The 16,327-nt window shown below is 29.5% G+C and overlaps 2 protein-coding genes across 2 annotated transcripts; one reads left to right on the forward strand and one right to left on the reverse strand.

Annotated features, from left to right (window-relative positions):
- The first annotated feature begins 4,333 nt into the window (after positions 1–4,333).
- PDLP6 (plasmodesmata-located protein 6) lies at positions 4,334–7,625 on the forward strand. Its single transcript, XM_011072282.3, has 3 exons — positions 4,334–5,250; positions 6,949–7,062; positions 7,147–7,625. The coding sequence occupies exons 1-3, from the start codon at positions 4,518–4,520 to the stop codon at positions 7,161–7,163; spliced, it is 864 nt and encodes a 287-aa protein (XP_011070584.1). The 5' UTR covers positions 4,334–4,517; the 3' UTR covers positions 7,164–7,625.
- Positions 7,626–11,185: 3,560 nt separating this feature from the next.
- LOC105156321 (kirola) lies at positions 11,186–12,744 on the reverse strand. Its single transcript, XM_011072418.3, has 2 exons — positions 12,469–12,744; positions 11,186–11,871 (listed from the first exon to the last, which is right to left on the reverse strand). The coding sequence occupies exons 1-2, from the start codon at positions 12,653–12,655 to the stop codon at positions 11,603–11,605; spliced, it is 456 nt and encodes a 151-aa protein (XP_011070720.1). The 5' UTR covers positions 12,656–12,744; the 3' UTR covers positions 11,186–11,602.
- Between the last annotated feature and the right edge of the window lie 3,583 nt (positions 12,745–16,327).

Below are 16,327 nucleotides of genomic sequence, written 5' to 3' on the forward strand. Positions count from 1 at the left end.
TGCCTGAAAAGTAATGAAAATATATTGTTATTGTAGGATAAAAAAAATCAATCCTAAACTTTGGATTTATTTAAAATAAATACAAATTGGATTAGGATCCTAATGTTAAAGGTGGAATCTAGTATAGATAAACACTCATCTTGAATATAGGATTTTTTCTGTAAATACAAATTCAATTTTTTAATTGAAAATAAATGAGATTGTTTCTTCATAATTTAAAAAATTATTATTTGGTTAGAATTGGCTTAATTATGGCCGGCCACTGTTTTGCTCTCTCTATATAGATATATAATGGATAATAACATTTACACCCTTAATATACAGTTCGTTTGCACAAATTATTACTGCCTTTTTTTAATTAAAGAAACTGTCATTAGCATTCAAAAAATAAGGGTATTTTGTATAATGGTTGACCTTTATGCAGGTTGTATGTGCAATTTTCTAAAAAATAGGGATAATTTATGTAAATAATATTGATATTCTTTTATGAATATATATGTAATTAAGTAAAAAATAGTAACGATCTAAATTATAAATTAGATGTATAAATATAATATCTCAATATATAGTTATTAAATAATATGACACATAAAAAAGGAGTATGAAATTAATGAATAGTTGAAGTTGGTGTCCCCTCAAATAACAATATTTTTTTAAGATAGCAAGACACGGAAATACAGGAGAATGGTGACTTCATTTTGATTATTCATTTGTCATGCTTCTAATTTGTCAAAAGATATTCGGAGGAGAATTATATATCTTTTTTTATCTTTAATCATCTGATTTATTTATTTCTGATATCAAAATAATCATCGTTCATACTTTGGTTCTTAAATTCACACTTTGTTAATGTTTATGCTCATTTCTATAAATTAATCGTTTCCAATAAAAAATCACCATATGTCGTCTTCTTGAGCCCAGTATCAACTCTCCTTTCTAGTCTCACGTGCATGGCACATGATCATTTTCCGTCAAACTTAATAATCACTCGACAAAAATGACTAAAAATATAAATGAAGTGACAGTGTAAGAATAATAAGTACTATATGGAGTGAGTATTTAAGGATCAATAACTTGCAGCTATGCGTTGCGAAGGAGCAGGCCTGTTGTCCATTTTCGATTGCCCTTGTTGTAATGGGCTTTGCAATTCGACTGCGCATCTATTGCTTGTCCTCAGTATTATGTCGGAATCTTTTTCCTCACTTTGTTTTGGGATAGCATACTTGGCTCTCTTCGTTTACTAGCATTCACTTTGGTCGCTTCCCACTTTCCCTTTGGACCCAATTAATCGCTGCTTGTCACTAATATTATTTTTTAATAATTAGAATCATAGGAATATTTTTAAAATTATAAATGTTTTGTATTGATCGCTCACCTACTGACAATTCAAACTAACTAAAAAGAATAATGTTAAACTACTCGTCCTATGAATAATTCAGGTTTAATCAGATAAACCTGGGGATATACATATATTAGTTTTAAACAATCCTCTTAATAATGCTGATAAGTAGTACGTACCATGTTGCATTCAGTGACGTTTTTCCAACAATTTTTTAATTAATTAATTATTTTCTTAATAGAAAAAAAATGTAGTGGTTAAACAATCATCACAAAAATAACGGGTTAAATGCAATTTACCCCCTGTATTATGTGAAATGAGCAAATACCCCCTTTAAAAAAAGAATTAGCAAATTATCCCCTTATCAATAATTTAAATAGAAAGGTAATTTGCTTTTTTTCCCAAAATATAGGGGATAATTTGCTATTTTATTTTTCACAACGAATTTTTTTGCTCATTTTTCATATCACAAATTGTAAATTGCATTTTCCCCCATGAATAACTGTAGCAAGATGTCCGTGCTCTCTTATCATATTGCACCCTTCAATCCTTAATCAATGTATTTTTATTCACAATTATGCGCTAAGATATTAAATACTAAATAATTTTTTAATATAACAGTTTAAACTTTTATGTAAGAGGATAGTTTCACATTGTATCAAAACCAAACCAACATTAGAAAAAAAATTATATTTAATTATGATTAGTAGTTTTTCTGTGCTCATATTTTAGTATTAAATAGAATAGGTGAATATAATGCTACCATAAAACCTCGACCTCTAAATGGAATAATTTTATTGGCAAATACTGCCAAAAAAAATAAAAGAAAAAAAAGTAAGATGAGACTCTTTTTATCCTCACTTTTATATAACTTTTAAATATGCAAAGTTGGGAGGAATATAGATTTAACAGTGTCAACGTCACCTTCCTATTTATTAAAAAAAAAAAAAAGAAAGAAAGATTGGAGTGGGAGTGGGGGTGGGGAGATAATTAATTTACTTTTATTTTTTTCTGTTTTTCTAATAAAAAATTCACAACCTTCTTTAGACTGTGACGTGACATCCAGTTGGTGCTTCCAAAAATGTCTACTGATATATACATACATATACGTATATATACGTTATTTAAAGAATTATAAAATAGTCGGTAAAATTTTCTATACACACATATTAAGGTATCAGTGAAAATTTTCTATCCCACTTTGATATAATAGTATTTATTTCTTAAAATTAGCATATAATTAAAATTTTAATTTAAAGTGGGAATGCAAATGGTACGTGCATTAATGTAATATTAATGTGTAATATTAAAATTAAACAAGAGATCTTTCTCGATGATGTGAGAATATTTATATTAAGTCTCGAAGATTTTTCAACGGTTATAACTATTTATTTCAAAGAATATCTTGTCAAGGACTCCTAAAAGAGACATTCTGAAAAATTCATTAAGGTCTTCTTAGAGACCTTCATATTAACGCCGTTCGGACTTAGTACTCAAGATTTGAGACAGTACGTGAAATCGTACAATCAGTCCAATAGCGATAAATAATGTCTCTCCCTCAATCAGGTACAATTTGTGCTACCTAACAATTTCATTCTCTCTTAAAAACCAACACCAAACACTGTTGACTTGATCGTCGAAGTGCGACCGCGCCAGAAATCTCCCCAACTTGGTCCTAACACTTTGGCTCTCTTCGCATGCATAGCTGCGTTCTTTGGAGCAGCAAATACACAAAACCAATTACAAAAATACCTTAAACGTAGATTGTTGTTTTTCTTGAAAACACCGGGAAAAGTACACCCTATCAGCGAGCAAATTAATGAAAAGGACTGTCTAGAAGGTCTAATTTCTAAATGGTCCTAATGCAGCCGTTTTTTTTTTTTACCTTCTTCTTTCTTTTTTTTTTCCCCCTATGTTTGTTTCGCTCTCGACGAAATAATACGAGGACCAATAACTATCAACGATTTAAATGTCTTACGACTAGGGCAAGTCTTCTAGAGCACAAATTCAGATTAATGACACTCACAAATCCAACATAAATATATATATACATATAGACATAAACAGACACATATACACACATTTTTACAAATTTGATGTACACCCAAAAGGAATTTTTATATAACTTCAGTGTGTGACGACTAAAATAACCTGCAGATTGATGTAAGTATAATATATAGTTGTCCGATCAATTGAAATAATTTCACATGGTATGCTTGTAATTACTCATCAAGCCAATCATCCAGCCAACAAGTAGGACATACGTTTTTTTTTCTTTTTGAAAAAAATTATTTTATTCATCAATCAGGGTTTTTTCTAGTTAAAGCCATTTAGTAGTTTAATTTTTGTTACTTCGTTTATTATAAAATCATCAAATCTACTTGATAGAGTTGAGCATTTTAATGTACTAAAGATATATATACTGTATAAATATATATAAGGTGATATTTGAAAAAAAATAATTATTCAATTGAAAAAATCTAGTTCTTCCTCGATATATGCCTGATTGTTTACGTTTAAGATGTAGTTGAGAGGTGAGATTTGAAGTATGTTGGTTTAAAAAACAAAGTATGTGTCTCTCACATGTTAGCATTTCCTCCAAAACGTCTAATTACACGGCCATGTGTGTATTTTCATCGAACATTCTTATTCAACTCAATAAAAAAAAGTAAAAAAATTGTAAGTTACTATCCTAAAAATAATCCTCCCATTACTATTAATAACACCTAAAAAAAAATATTTAAGTTACGAGATCAAATATAAAATTTTCTCCTATACATATACGTATAATTTTGAAGAAAAGGTTGGCGAGGGTCTATCTAAGTCATGAAATAATAAATAAATCTACGTATACGTAGATAGGGAGAGCCCCCACAAGAAATTAAACGGCATCCGCGCAGTCACATGTGTGTTGGAACATTGCCACACCCCTCCAAACCCACTCGGACAGCTTCCTTTTTTCTTACCTATATATAGTGATCCACAAACTATGTTTGTACCTCACATACTACACACACCAAAATCAACTGCCTACACCATCACAATCCATACTCAATCATCTCCTTACGTAACCTCTCCACCAAGCATTCCTCCCCACCCTCAAAAAAGCTATAAGCTCCACTATTACTAGTAGTAGTATCCACACAATTTCATCTCTCCCAAACAAGACCTACACAACATGGACATGCATGTTCATGCTCTCTCCCTCTCTTCTCCTCTATTGCTTTTTGTCATAGTTTTCTCACAGTTTGCGGTCCCTTCTACTTCTTCTCTAGATTCTTTCATATACGTTGGCTGCTCGCAGCTCAAATACAGCCCCGGCACTGCTTATGAATCGAACGTTAACTCGATATTATCCTCGATTGTGAACTCGGCGTCGATTTCTAACTTCAACAACTTCAAGATTTCCCTCCCTGGCTCGGCACCAGGGGACGTCGTCTACGGCCTGTTCCAGTGCCGGGGCGACCTCAGCAACTCTGACTGTCACGATTGCGTTTCCAATGCGGTGACACGACTTGGGGCCTCCTGCGGTGGCGCGTCTGGTGGCGCGTTGCAGTTGGAGGGTTGTTTTGTTAGGTATGATAATACGTCGTTCTTGGGGGTGGAGGACAAGACTGTGGTCTCGGATAAATGTGGGCCGTCGATTGGGGATTACTCGGACTTGTTGAGTCGGAGGGACGCTGTGCTGGCGTATCTAGCGGCTGGAGGGCAGTTTTTTCGGGTAAGTGGGTCCGGGAGAGTCCAAGGCGTAGCGCAATGCGTACAGGATTTGAGTGTGGGCGAGTGCCAGGATTGCTTGTCGGAGGCGATCGAACGGCTGAAAAGTCAGTGTGGGTCCTCAGCCTGGGGGGACATGTTCCTGGGCAAGTGCTACGCGCGGTACTCGGAGCGTGGGTACTCATCCAAAAGCGGTAAGCTGCTCCACCACCGCGGGTGGTGGTTCATGGTTTTCAGTTTCTTTTTTCTTTAATCTTTTTCAGTAAATTATGGTTGTGTGAATTGTTTGACAATATGCTAATTAACAATTAGGAATTTAACTCGTAAATTAATGTGTGTAAGTATATTTAATCACCAGTGATTTTCATGCACGATCATCTTATTCAATTCTATTTTCTAGTATTACATCAAACAAAAGATATTAAGCGTCCAAAAAAGGAAAAAAATTATTGTCCAAACACGATTATGCTTTTGCATTTAATACTAGCAAGATTATGTTTTGCTGTTCTGATCTTTTTATTGCACATATATATATATATATATTATGATCATAATTATAAAAGAGGAATTAATCACTTTATGATTATGAATAAAGTGGTTTTGAACTTGAGATAGCAATTGATGTTGAGGCAAGAATAAGGAAAAAGTTGAAGCAAAGGTATCATTCTTCTTTTTCACTTTGGAGGAACCCTAAAAGATGAGGGTGAAATTTGTAAGTAGGACGGCAATTATTTCAATTTCAAGATTCTTACACACCAACTTGTTCTAAAAAGTAGTTAACTTTTGAGTGTTGCTCCGAGAAAAAGGTGCAGTGAGAAAGATGATCATACAAAATTCTAATTCAAATTGAGTTGAATTGAATTTGAACTAATTATATAACAAGTATAATATATTTATCGTGTGTTTGGTGTATCTAATTTGATCAAATATAGAGTTTCAAATTTTGGAATCAAAGACGTTGTATTTTTGTATAATTTTTACATTATTAGTCTTAAAAATAGTAATCATTGAGGCTAATAATGTCGAACAACTACTTTTAATGAGACGGTACTTGCGAGAATAAAATTTTTCATCTTAAAAAATAAAGTTTCAGAACATTCTAGAAAAAAATTGAACGTTTTATTATAGGATAAAGTGATTGAATATGCAGTTATATAGCACAAAAAAAAAAAGAATGAATATGAAGCACAAAAAAAAATTACAGTAATTATAATAACTATTGGTCTTTCATAAATATGTAGGAATAACTTATGCTATATAAAGAAAATGATGCACAAATACTATTAGACCTGCACATATAGCAGGAAAAACAACATTAGAAAACCAAAAAAAAAAATTAAGGATATTGTAATGGAAAAGCTACCTTGTCTATTAATTTATTCAGACTACTTATGGATAATGATTAACAGAGGTAGAGAAACATACTTGTCCCAATATTATTGCCAGCCAAATAAGACTACCCCGCACTCCCTTGTTCAATAATTATGCATCGGTTTTTTAGTTGTTTAAAAGGTTTGGTCAAAGAGTCTATGTGTAGCTGCTTCTAGTATATATAAACCACTCTCTAAAATAAAAAATAAAAAATAAAAAATTGATTAGTTTAGTACCGAGTTGAATTTATTTATTTTCGTTTTCTACTTTTATGTATTCTTCGACGTGGATGAATATTTCTTCGCAAAAAAAAAAAAACAAAAAGAATAGAGATTTAGATTATATCCATCTTCGATAATTTGGTGAACTGTAATTGAATTAATGTTGTAAGTGTATTTATCAGCTGTTTGGTTTCTTGATCATGCAATAATTTGAGTTAGCGGTTACGATTAATTGATTACTCCTCTTATAACTCGGCGAAACTAAGGATGTTGGATCCTTTTTTCGTTTTGCTTTTCCAGAAAATGATGATGAAGTAGAAAAAACACTAGCCATTTTCCTCGGACTTATAGCTGGTGTTGCAATACTGATTGTGTTCCTGTCTTTCTTGAGTAAACTCTTCGACAGCAATAAAGGTACTCCACGTCTGGTTTCGATGTTCTTAAACATGATCCATCGATACATAAACAGTTACACACATTGCATTTGTTTCACTGCAGGGGCGGCTGGTAAATAACCAAAACAATTGAAAAAGACCCTGTTAAAGTTCATCCTCTGGTATTGAAATTGCTTTCTTTGGATTCTCTTTTACTTTAGCTTTAGTGAAGTTCCCTCATCCCCCCACCCCACCCTACCCCAGAAGGAGAAAAAGAAAAGGTAAACTTGGAATGTTCAGATAGAGAGGAAAAAAGAAGGGAAAGAAGAAGGAAGATTCGACATGGTCCATACCTCTACCCTAATTCTCATCATGTTGTAGTTTGCATGAAATAAAAAAGCTTTACACTTTCGTAAAAAGTGTTGTTTTATGGTATTCATTAGAGGTCGATGTCACTTTCGGTATCTTAGATTAGGGACTTTGATTTAATCCAAATTCTTATCATAGATTTATTGGTTCTGTCTATTGATAGAATGTATTTTGATCATGTTGCGCCATCATATGATGGTTATTAATTCAATTTCATTTCTATTTAGTTCAAAAGTTACATTTATTTATTTATTTTTATACTTGTTATATATGTTATTTTGGTTTGTTATAATTTACTCAGCATTGGGTCTAGAGACCACAAAACATTTTTTTTTTTGGAATATATGATGAAATGTGTACAAATTGTGTTGAAATATGTTAACAGGCTTTCATTTTCTTTTCTTCTTTCTTTCATAGTTTCCCTACCATTCTGGACGTAGGAGAATTTTCCGAACTATGTAAATCTTGTTTCTCTAAATTATTTTTTTTTCTTCATATTTTTTGCATGCAATTCACAGTCTAACTAAAATAAATTCCTAACAAATGGAGGGATAAAATTATCAATAGAATAGTACAACTCATTATGTTGTTGTACGTGGATTTGAGTTTGTTGAAGACAGATAACAATACTATATTTGACCAGAAGATAATTGATACAAAAGTTGTTTGGTGTCAATGTCATAAAGCACTAATTAACAACAATGATGTGGGACAATATATCCCCTTATCAATTACTTTGTGTTGCAGTTGAAATTTGGACACTTTCAGACTACATAAAGCTATCATCAAAATGGACTTAACCTATAATAATTAGTTTTTGTGTTAAGGTATTACATTACTTTTTGAAGGTCATATGATTTCAAAATTTTATTGAAAAAGTAAAGTTCATTATTTGATATATGATATAAGTTGTAGATGCTATGAGCTAACAACTTTCGATATATAAAATCAAGGAAAAAATATTTTGCCTTTTAAATTAGGATGTTTTTATATTTGTCGTTATATATATATATGTTGTTTAATTTGTCATACCAATTATACGAGTTTTAGGAGTTACCAACTTAAACAGTTTTTTCATAGAAATTTTCACTTGAAATTTGTCACATACAAAACACATACGCAATTTTTCACTACAAAATCTTAAAAGGTTTAATGCAATTTACTCTTCTGTGATATTACAAATGAGCAAATTACCCCCTTATAAAAAAAATAGTGATTTACCCCCTTATATTTTCTAAAATGAAGCAATTTACCCTCCTGTCTAGGGAGGTAAATTTCTTAATTTTAAAAAACACAGGGAGTAACTTGCTGCATTTTAAAAACTATAAGGGGGTAAATTATATTTTTTTTATATGAGAGTAATTTGCACATTTGCAATATCACAGTGGACTAAATTACAATTTTTTCCCATCTTAAATTGGCTCTTTTTTTTTTTTTTTCTAGGAATATACATGTTTTTACAATAAAAAATAAAATTCAACTTAAAATTTAACCAATTCATGAGGGAGTTTCTACAAATTAGGAGAATTCTCGCACATGTATATGTTGTATGCGACCATTTTTTCGTAAAAAAATTCCATTAAGAAGTGGTTTGAGAAGGTAATTTGCAAAATTGATATAGATGGTATGACATGAAAAAAATAATAATAATACAAATAACAGAATACAGAATAATCATAATTTGAATGATAAAATATTTCTTACCCTATAAAATTTGATCTAATAGGAAATTTTATTTCTGATATGCTGTTGAGATTGTAATGAATAAGTTTTATAATAGTCTTTCGACTAATTTTAGCACAATAAAATTTTGTAATAGTGAAATTTTCTTGAGTGGAGAAATCATAATAAATTTAGCACAATCTAATCTTTTACTCTTCGAAAATTTAAGTAGCGAGTCTAGGTGGAGTAGTGGAGACAAAGATAAACATTGAAGACGTCCACCAAATTAAGTGTGTAGAATCTTCTTCTCTCACATCAATTATATGTCAATGACTTTTTAAATATTTTATTATATGAGTCTATGTATATTTATAATATATATTATTATAAAAAAAAATTGTACTATTATTGAATATTTATATTTATTTATTTTTATTTAAAAGAAAAAATTAGAATAATAATTTTAATATTTTTTAATAATCTGACAATTAAATTTTTTTTTTCTCTCAACACACTGTACCACGTTTCTCTCTTCCTTATTTATCCAATTTTTTTCCCCTTACAAGCTTTCATATTTTCAATAAACCCATAATTATAATTTATTTTCTCTCACATCCCACACATTTATTTTTTCTTCTCTCCTCATATTATGTTTATCTTTTTTTTCACAGTATGGCAATTCCTTTTTATATGCTTGTAGAATTGCGTGGATCAACGACTAAATATTATATAATTGATCATCATTCATACTTATCTTTTTCCTTCAATCATGCCCCAAGCTTTTACCTTTTCCAAGTTTCATATGGACAATGGTGGATTAATATTGTAATAATATAGTTTTGTTCGTACATCAAATATTGTTAAAAATAAAAATAATATTGTTCTTACATCAAATATTGTTAAAAATGAAAACAATATTGTTCATATATCAAATATTTTATATTCTCGGAAAGTAATTAATTAGATTTTATAAACTTATGATATCTATATGCACATACGTAGACTTGACCAAATAACTTTATGATATCTATATGCATATACACATAAATATCCTATTATTTAAAATTTTTAAAATTTAAAATTATTTAAATAAATTCAAAAAATTCATTATCAGGAATATGTCACTTGAGCAAATTAATTATTTCTATTTGTAAAACTCCTGTCGAAATAGGTTTATGGGCTATTTCTAATCGAACTGAGATTTGAGAAACTAATACTCCAGTGATTTTTACTTATTACACAAAACTATTTTTTGACCAGAAGATAGCATGATCCAAAATTGTTACTGACAATGTCATCAAGCACTAACAACAATGATGGGGACAATATTCCCTTAATTACTTTATGTTGTAATTGAAATATGAGACAATTTTGACAGCATGCATAAAGAGGACAATCAAAATAGAATTATAATGAGTGGAGACAAAAGTATTGGAGATATCCACCAAATTCTGCAACACCTTCTCTTTCATCAATTATATAGCTATGGCTTTTTATATTTTTTTATGGGTTTGAATTAGGTAGACTATGTTTTGTAAAATTATAAATATATTATTTTAAGGAATGTTAGTTTAATGTATTTTAGAGAATGTATGTATAAATTTTCGTTATTGAATAGGAGTAATCATTGTAATTACAAATACAACATCAAAAAGTATAATTATAATTTTACAAAAAAAGAAAAAAAATATTTATGTATTTAAATCCGATCTCAGAAGGTCTCAATGCATTTACCCTTATATTATTGCATCTTTATATCATTTCATTGACACTTATCTTTTCCATCCAATCATACTTGAAGCTTTACTTTTCTGTGTTTCGTATGAACAATGTATACTATGGAAAATCAAATATTTTCTTATTTTATTTGTATAATAAATATTGTTGAGGTTCTAATTTAACCATATATGATCGTTTTTGTGTTTCATATTTCAAATTCTTGAAATAAATATTATTGTTTAAGATTTGTGTTTTATTTAATAAATAAATCTATTTAAGAAAAAAGGATCTTTTCGTAGCTAGAGTTTGTATTTTAGGATCGATCGATGGAGGGTACAAATAATATTATTTACAAAATAGACTTCGAATAAATAAAAATTTGGTGTCGTATGCATCTGACACTTTCTTTTATTCTTTTTCTTGTGATGGCTCACAAAGGCAACGTGCTGGTTTGTGTAATCACAGATGTATATAATATGATACTTAGTGAAAATACCACATTTTCACAATCACGAACAACTCCAATTCATCACAACCATAATCTTAATAATTGGAGGAATAATTCTTTTATTGTCACTAATTCAAATATAAATACATGCATAGTGATAAATTTTAGCCCATATGATGGTAAGCCGTTTATACAATCATTATATTGTCATGGTACATGTTTATTAATTTATAATATTATGACAACTTGAAATTAATTTTTGCCACTATAAATTAAAATTGTAAGAACCATTATTGCAGACAAACCTATTATATATGATCATGTGTTATTGCGATAGTTCTATTTTTTCCATTTAATTTTTATTTTGTTGTAATGATGCTTTTTAAGTCTTAAGATGATGAGTCTCAATATTTTTTGTGACCTTAATGAGATAAGCGATAAACACGATTGGATCTTCAATATCCTCGTGCAGTTTCTCGTACTCTAGAACCCAGGTCACCAAATTAATTTCGCCCTTTGTGTCCACATGAATTCTGATGACAAAGCTCTTATAGTGTTCGAGCAGATCTCCTTCGATCACTTTCAATATTATTGACTTATTTTCCTCGTCGATGGCTTCAACTATCTCCTTTGCGATCTTCTGTTTCCCATCTGTATATTTTGTAGGACTCTTGAGTTAAATCAGAAAATAATTGTATATCTAAACTTAAATAAAATCAGATCATAATTTTATTCTAGCATGAATTCCAAGACTGTCTAATCATTTACATGTTTTAATTCGGCCGCTCCATTATATTAGAAGTATTAACAGCCAATAAAATAAGTCATATTTAAAATTTAAAAGATACCAATATTATTTGAACACATAAAATTATATGTTTATATAGTATTGTCATTTTTATCCATTTTACCACGTAAGTATATGCAAAAATCCTATTTCTAATGTAGAACGCAAGAGTATTTCTCAAATAAATGATGAGGTAAAACCATCAAATTTTTCATTGTTTTAAACTATATAATAATCAATTCACTCAATATTTTTATCTTTTTAAGCTCATTATAAGTAGTATTTGTTTTAAGTGAAGCCCAACACGTAAAACTTTTCTTTATATAAATAGATAGCATTGAAATTTAAATTGGGATTACATGCATATGATATAATTCATGCTACCAAAATTCAAAATAAGCAACCATATATATGATGGATATATATATATATATATGTATTTATATACTTAGAATACACACCATCAGTGTAACTCCAACAAATAATAGATCCTACAGTTCCCCAATCTCCTTCATGAAGACCACAACCATGCACCAGATCGGGGCTCATGCCTGATATATGGTGCGGAGTGTGCCTGAACACTTGATGAAACAAGTCTCCATCTGATTTTATCTCAACTTGTGCAGTTAATTTGCCTAATAAACCCATCTTCCGTTTTTAGTCGTGGAAGTAAGAAACAATAGAAAAACACAGAGACTAATGTAAGAGTTATGCAGTTGAATTGGGCAATGCACACAAGTTGCATGGGAAAATTACTTAACATTGAGGTCTTATTTATAGTTGAGGCATAGTGATGCAGTTTTATTTAGTAAACTTTTGTGGTCTATAGTTATTAGTTTTTCGTGGTCCATCATTTAATTGATATGTGGCACTATGCAATGAATATAACTTTAAGATATGTAGGCTATGATGTGGTTAGGACTTTTAACTAGTGTTTTAAAATTCAATTCGGATCGTCCGATCGAACTTCCCAAATCGCTATTCAAGCTAGAAAATGGGTTGGGTGAAAGGCAAAAATCGGTGAAAGTAAAAAATCGTGTTTTTTTAGAGAACCAGCCGACCCAGCAGTCGAACCGCCAAACCAATCGACCCGCTTCTGGGTCATGCAAACCGGGCGGGTCTTGACCTGTTTTAAAAATAGGCTTAAATCCTAATTTTCTTCCCCTTTCTTCATTTTGGGTGTGACTTGACTTTTATTATTTAAATATTTTGTATTGTTTTTATACTACATTTGTTGTATTAGGTTATTATATATCTATTTTGTGTTATTTAATTATAAGCATATATTATTAAAAATATTAATTGTTAAGAGAAAAATATTTAAAAGACAAAATTTTTAAGTATATTTATATTATTTAATTATTAAAGTTATTTTTTATAATTATCTATTACATATATATGGCGTCATCGATTCGACTATGATTGGACCAACGATTAAACCAGTGATCCGTAACCCACTGAATTTTTTGATTTGATGATCGGTCCGAGTTTTAAAATATTGCTTCCAACCATGTATTACTCTAATACGTTTATTGAGCAAACTTTTTGAAGTCAAATATAAATTAATTATTTTACAATATTATCCTATCAAAACTGGTGGAGAATTAGAAATTTTGAGAAGTTACATAAAGTTATGTATATTTTAAAAAACAATATTGTGTTTGAATATAAAAAGAATTAGAGCAACAAAATTGATACTTATAATACTCTTTTATAATTAAAAAAAATTATTGACGTTATCGTATAAATTGGATCGCAATTAACCACCATACTCATAAATAAATACATTGTTCTACCACTCCATTTTCTCCATAATTTTTCAATTTTTATTTATAATCATATTGTTTTCATATATTGAAAAATTATGTAGATATACATCATGCAAATTTGCAAATTTTTCTAATTGATTACTTGTAATTAGTATAGTAGGTTTTATCTAAGCAAGACGTTATCAAAGCGAAAATTAAGCTCTTCATCTTTAAAACATACTATCAAAGCGAAAATTTAAGTTCTAATTTAGTCGTTGGTGTAAATCACTATCAAAAAGAGAGAGAAACAAAAAAAAAGGAAGAAAAAGAAGGTTATTCCTACATTATAAATCATCGCAACTTAAAAATAAAAAATAAAAAATCAATACTATCTATCATGGTCAAATAAATTTGATGTGAAAACTTAACTTTTTTCACTTATTAATCAATATTCGCCATGATTTATAGAAAAATATTTGTCACAGTTTTTAGCTGCCACTAATGTTTGGGCCTCTCTTGTAGAAAAAATGGCTGATAAGCGTTACATAGCCATAATTGATTAGTATTCACTTTGATTTTAATTTTTAATCATGAAAATTAACAATAACAAAAAGTCATAATTTTTCTATTGAGCCGAAACAATATCCTACAAATAACATAATTATCCCACTGAACCAAAACTCTGAAATTATCTCTTGTCAATAAGGTGCGATTACCGCTACAAAGACTCTTAACTTTCAAATTTTGAACTCATTTACCTTTATATATAGTATGTTTAATCTCTTAAAAAGGCATTTTGTTAACAGAAGAGATTCCTTTCTTATTTTCCACATAATCAATGGAGATAACTTGAAATCAACTGTCTCATAATATTGTTTCATTCGCATATATTTCGATCAAGCCATACCATTATACATGCTGTTTATACGCTTTGATTAGCCAACTTGTTATCACAGTATGTTATATATAAGGTGCATATGAAAGCCTACAAATAATATTTTCTAATTAACTTCAACGCCTTTCTATATCTCCAATTTCTCAAAATACTTTGTGAATGCCCTCTCGAATAATAGTTTAAAACGAAAAATATTCTACATTAGATAGATTGAAACCTAGACATTATACAAGAATTTTATATTATATTAATATATATAAAAAATAATAATCACAGTCGTTGATTTTGAAGCTATTGGTATAGCTCTAGTAAATAATAGATCATACAAATTCCCAATTTCCTTGATGAAGATCTAGCCATGTAATATATCGAAGCTCGATCCTAATTTTTCATAGAGATCATTAAGTGTTACACCTCCAAAGGTCAAAATTTGCATTAAGTTACATAGACAAGATATTTCCTCCGCCACAGGGCAAATTAAATAAATCGAAATCATTCAAATAGCACATTTTTAAAAGTTCGACTTGATTTTCCATGCAAGTGATTAACAATTGGTATAAAAGCACAACTATTAGTATTACTTATTGTATATACAAATAAATAATTTATTATTTTATTAAAGAATTCTAATATATATATTGCAATAAATTAATAAATGTATTTATTTATGCAGTTTAAAAATAATTAAATAGTATTTCAATTAGTCAAATTTTTGGACTAAAAAGCAATTAAACCTATAAAAAGTTCCATATTTGACGGCCTTGCATATTTTTATACTCTAATTGAACTTATACTGTTAGAAGATGTACATAAGGGAAAATATTTTAAATTTAATTTTAGAACAAATTAGTACTTGCAAGTACCAAAAAAAAGTTAAGAAGCGTGTTTAATTGCAATGCTGGTCAAAATAATTAAATATTGTTCTATTTAGTCAAGTTTATGGACATAAAAACCATAGAAATTTGTAAAAGATCCTACTCGTTGATGGCCCGCTGTATACCAGAAGAAATGCAACTTTTCATTATAGTTAGTATTAAAAATATAAATTATGGTGGGCACTATGCAATAACTATTGCAAGTAAGGCCAAAATATTGGCTATAATTAAAATTGTGGCTAATGTTTTAATTATAGGTAAAATCTGCCTAACGATTGTTAATTAGCTGTGATTAAAATAAAATTTAAACTTTCGCATCGATTTTAGATAATACTGATTTGCTACAATTTTTAAATCGTAGTGATTTATAGTTCAGAGAATAATCCAATTTTTTATAGTTATAACTTACCTCATTTATTCCTCAGCCTCTAATCTTCTAAAAGAATTATTTTGTGAAAGATCTAATGAAGAGAAACATATTAAATTCTGATTATTTTCATAACTCGAATCCCATTATTGCATATATATGAAGCATATGCAACAGTAAAATATATTTTTTATGATGATCATACAATTCCAACTTAAATTCGTGTATGTTAGAAGCCAATAGCAAAAAACTGAAATCAACTTAATTATCGAATTTTTGAAGAAAAATTCGATTCAATATTTAATCAGTACAAACTGAAATTTCAGTTCAATCTGTTCCGATTGATAAACCAAATAGTGCATACCCCTACCCCGCAATATATAATCATAACTTCCGCGTTCATTATTCTTTCACCTTTGTAATCTTGTCCTTTCA

Source organism: Sesamum indicum, linkage group LG2 (assembly GCF_026168435.1).
Source record: "Sesamum indicum cultivar Baizhima isolate 11 linkage group LG2, ASM2616843v1, whole genome shotgun sequence".
NCBI lineage: Eukaryota > Viridiplantae > Streptophyta > Magnoliopsida > Lamiales > Pedaliaceae > Sesamum > Sesamum indicum.

Coding starts and splice junctions, on each gene's coding strand:
- PDLP6 (XM_011072282.3), top strand. CDS start 4,518: ATGGACATGCATGTTCATGCTCTCTCCCTCTCTTCTCCTCTATTGCTT. Junction 5,251..6,948: donor TGGGTACTCATCCAAAAGCG/GTAAGCTGCTCC, acceptor TTGCTTTTCCAG/AAAATGATGATGAAGTAGAA.
- LOC105156321 (XM_011072418.3), bottom strand. CDS start 12,655: ATGGGTTTATTAGGCAAATTAACTGCACAAGTTGAGATAAAATCAGAT. Junction 11,872..12,468: donor TTGTTGGAGTTACACTGATG/GTGTGTATTCTA, acceptor CAAAATATACAG/ATGGGAAACAGAAGATCGCA.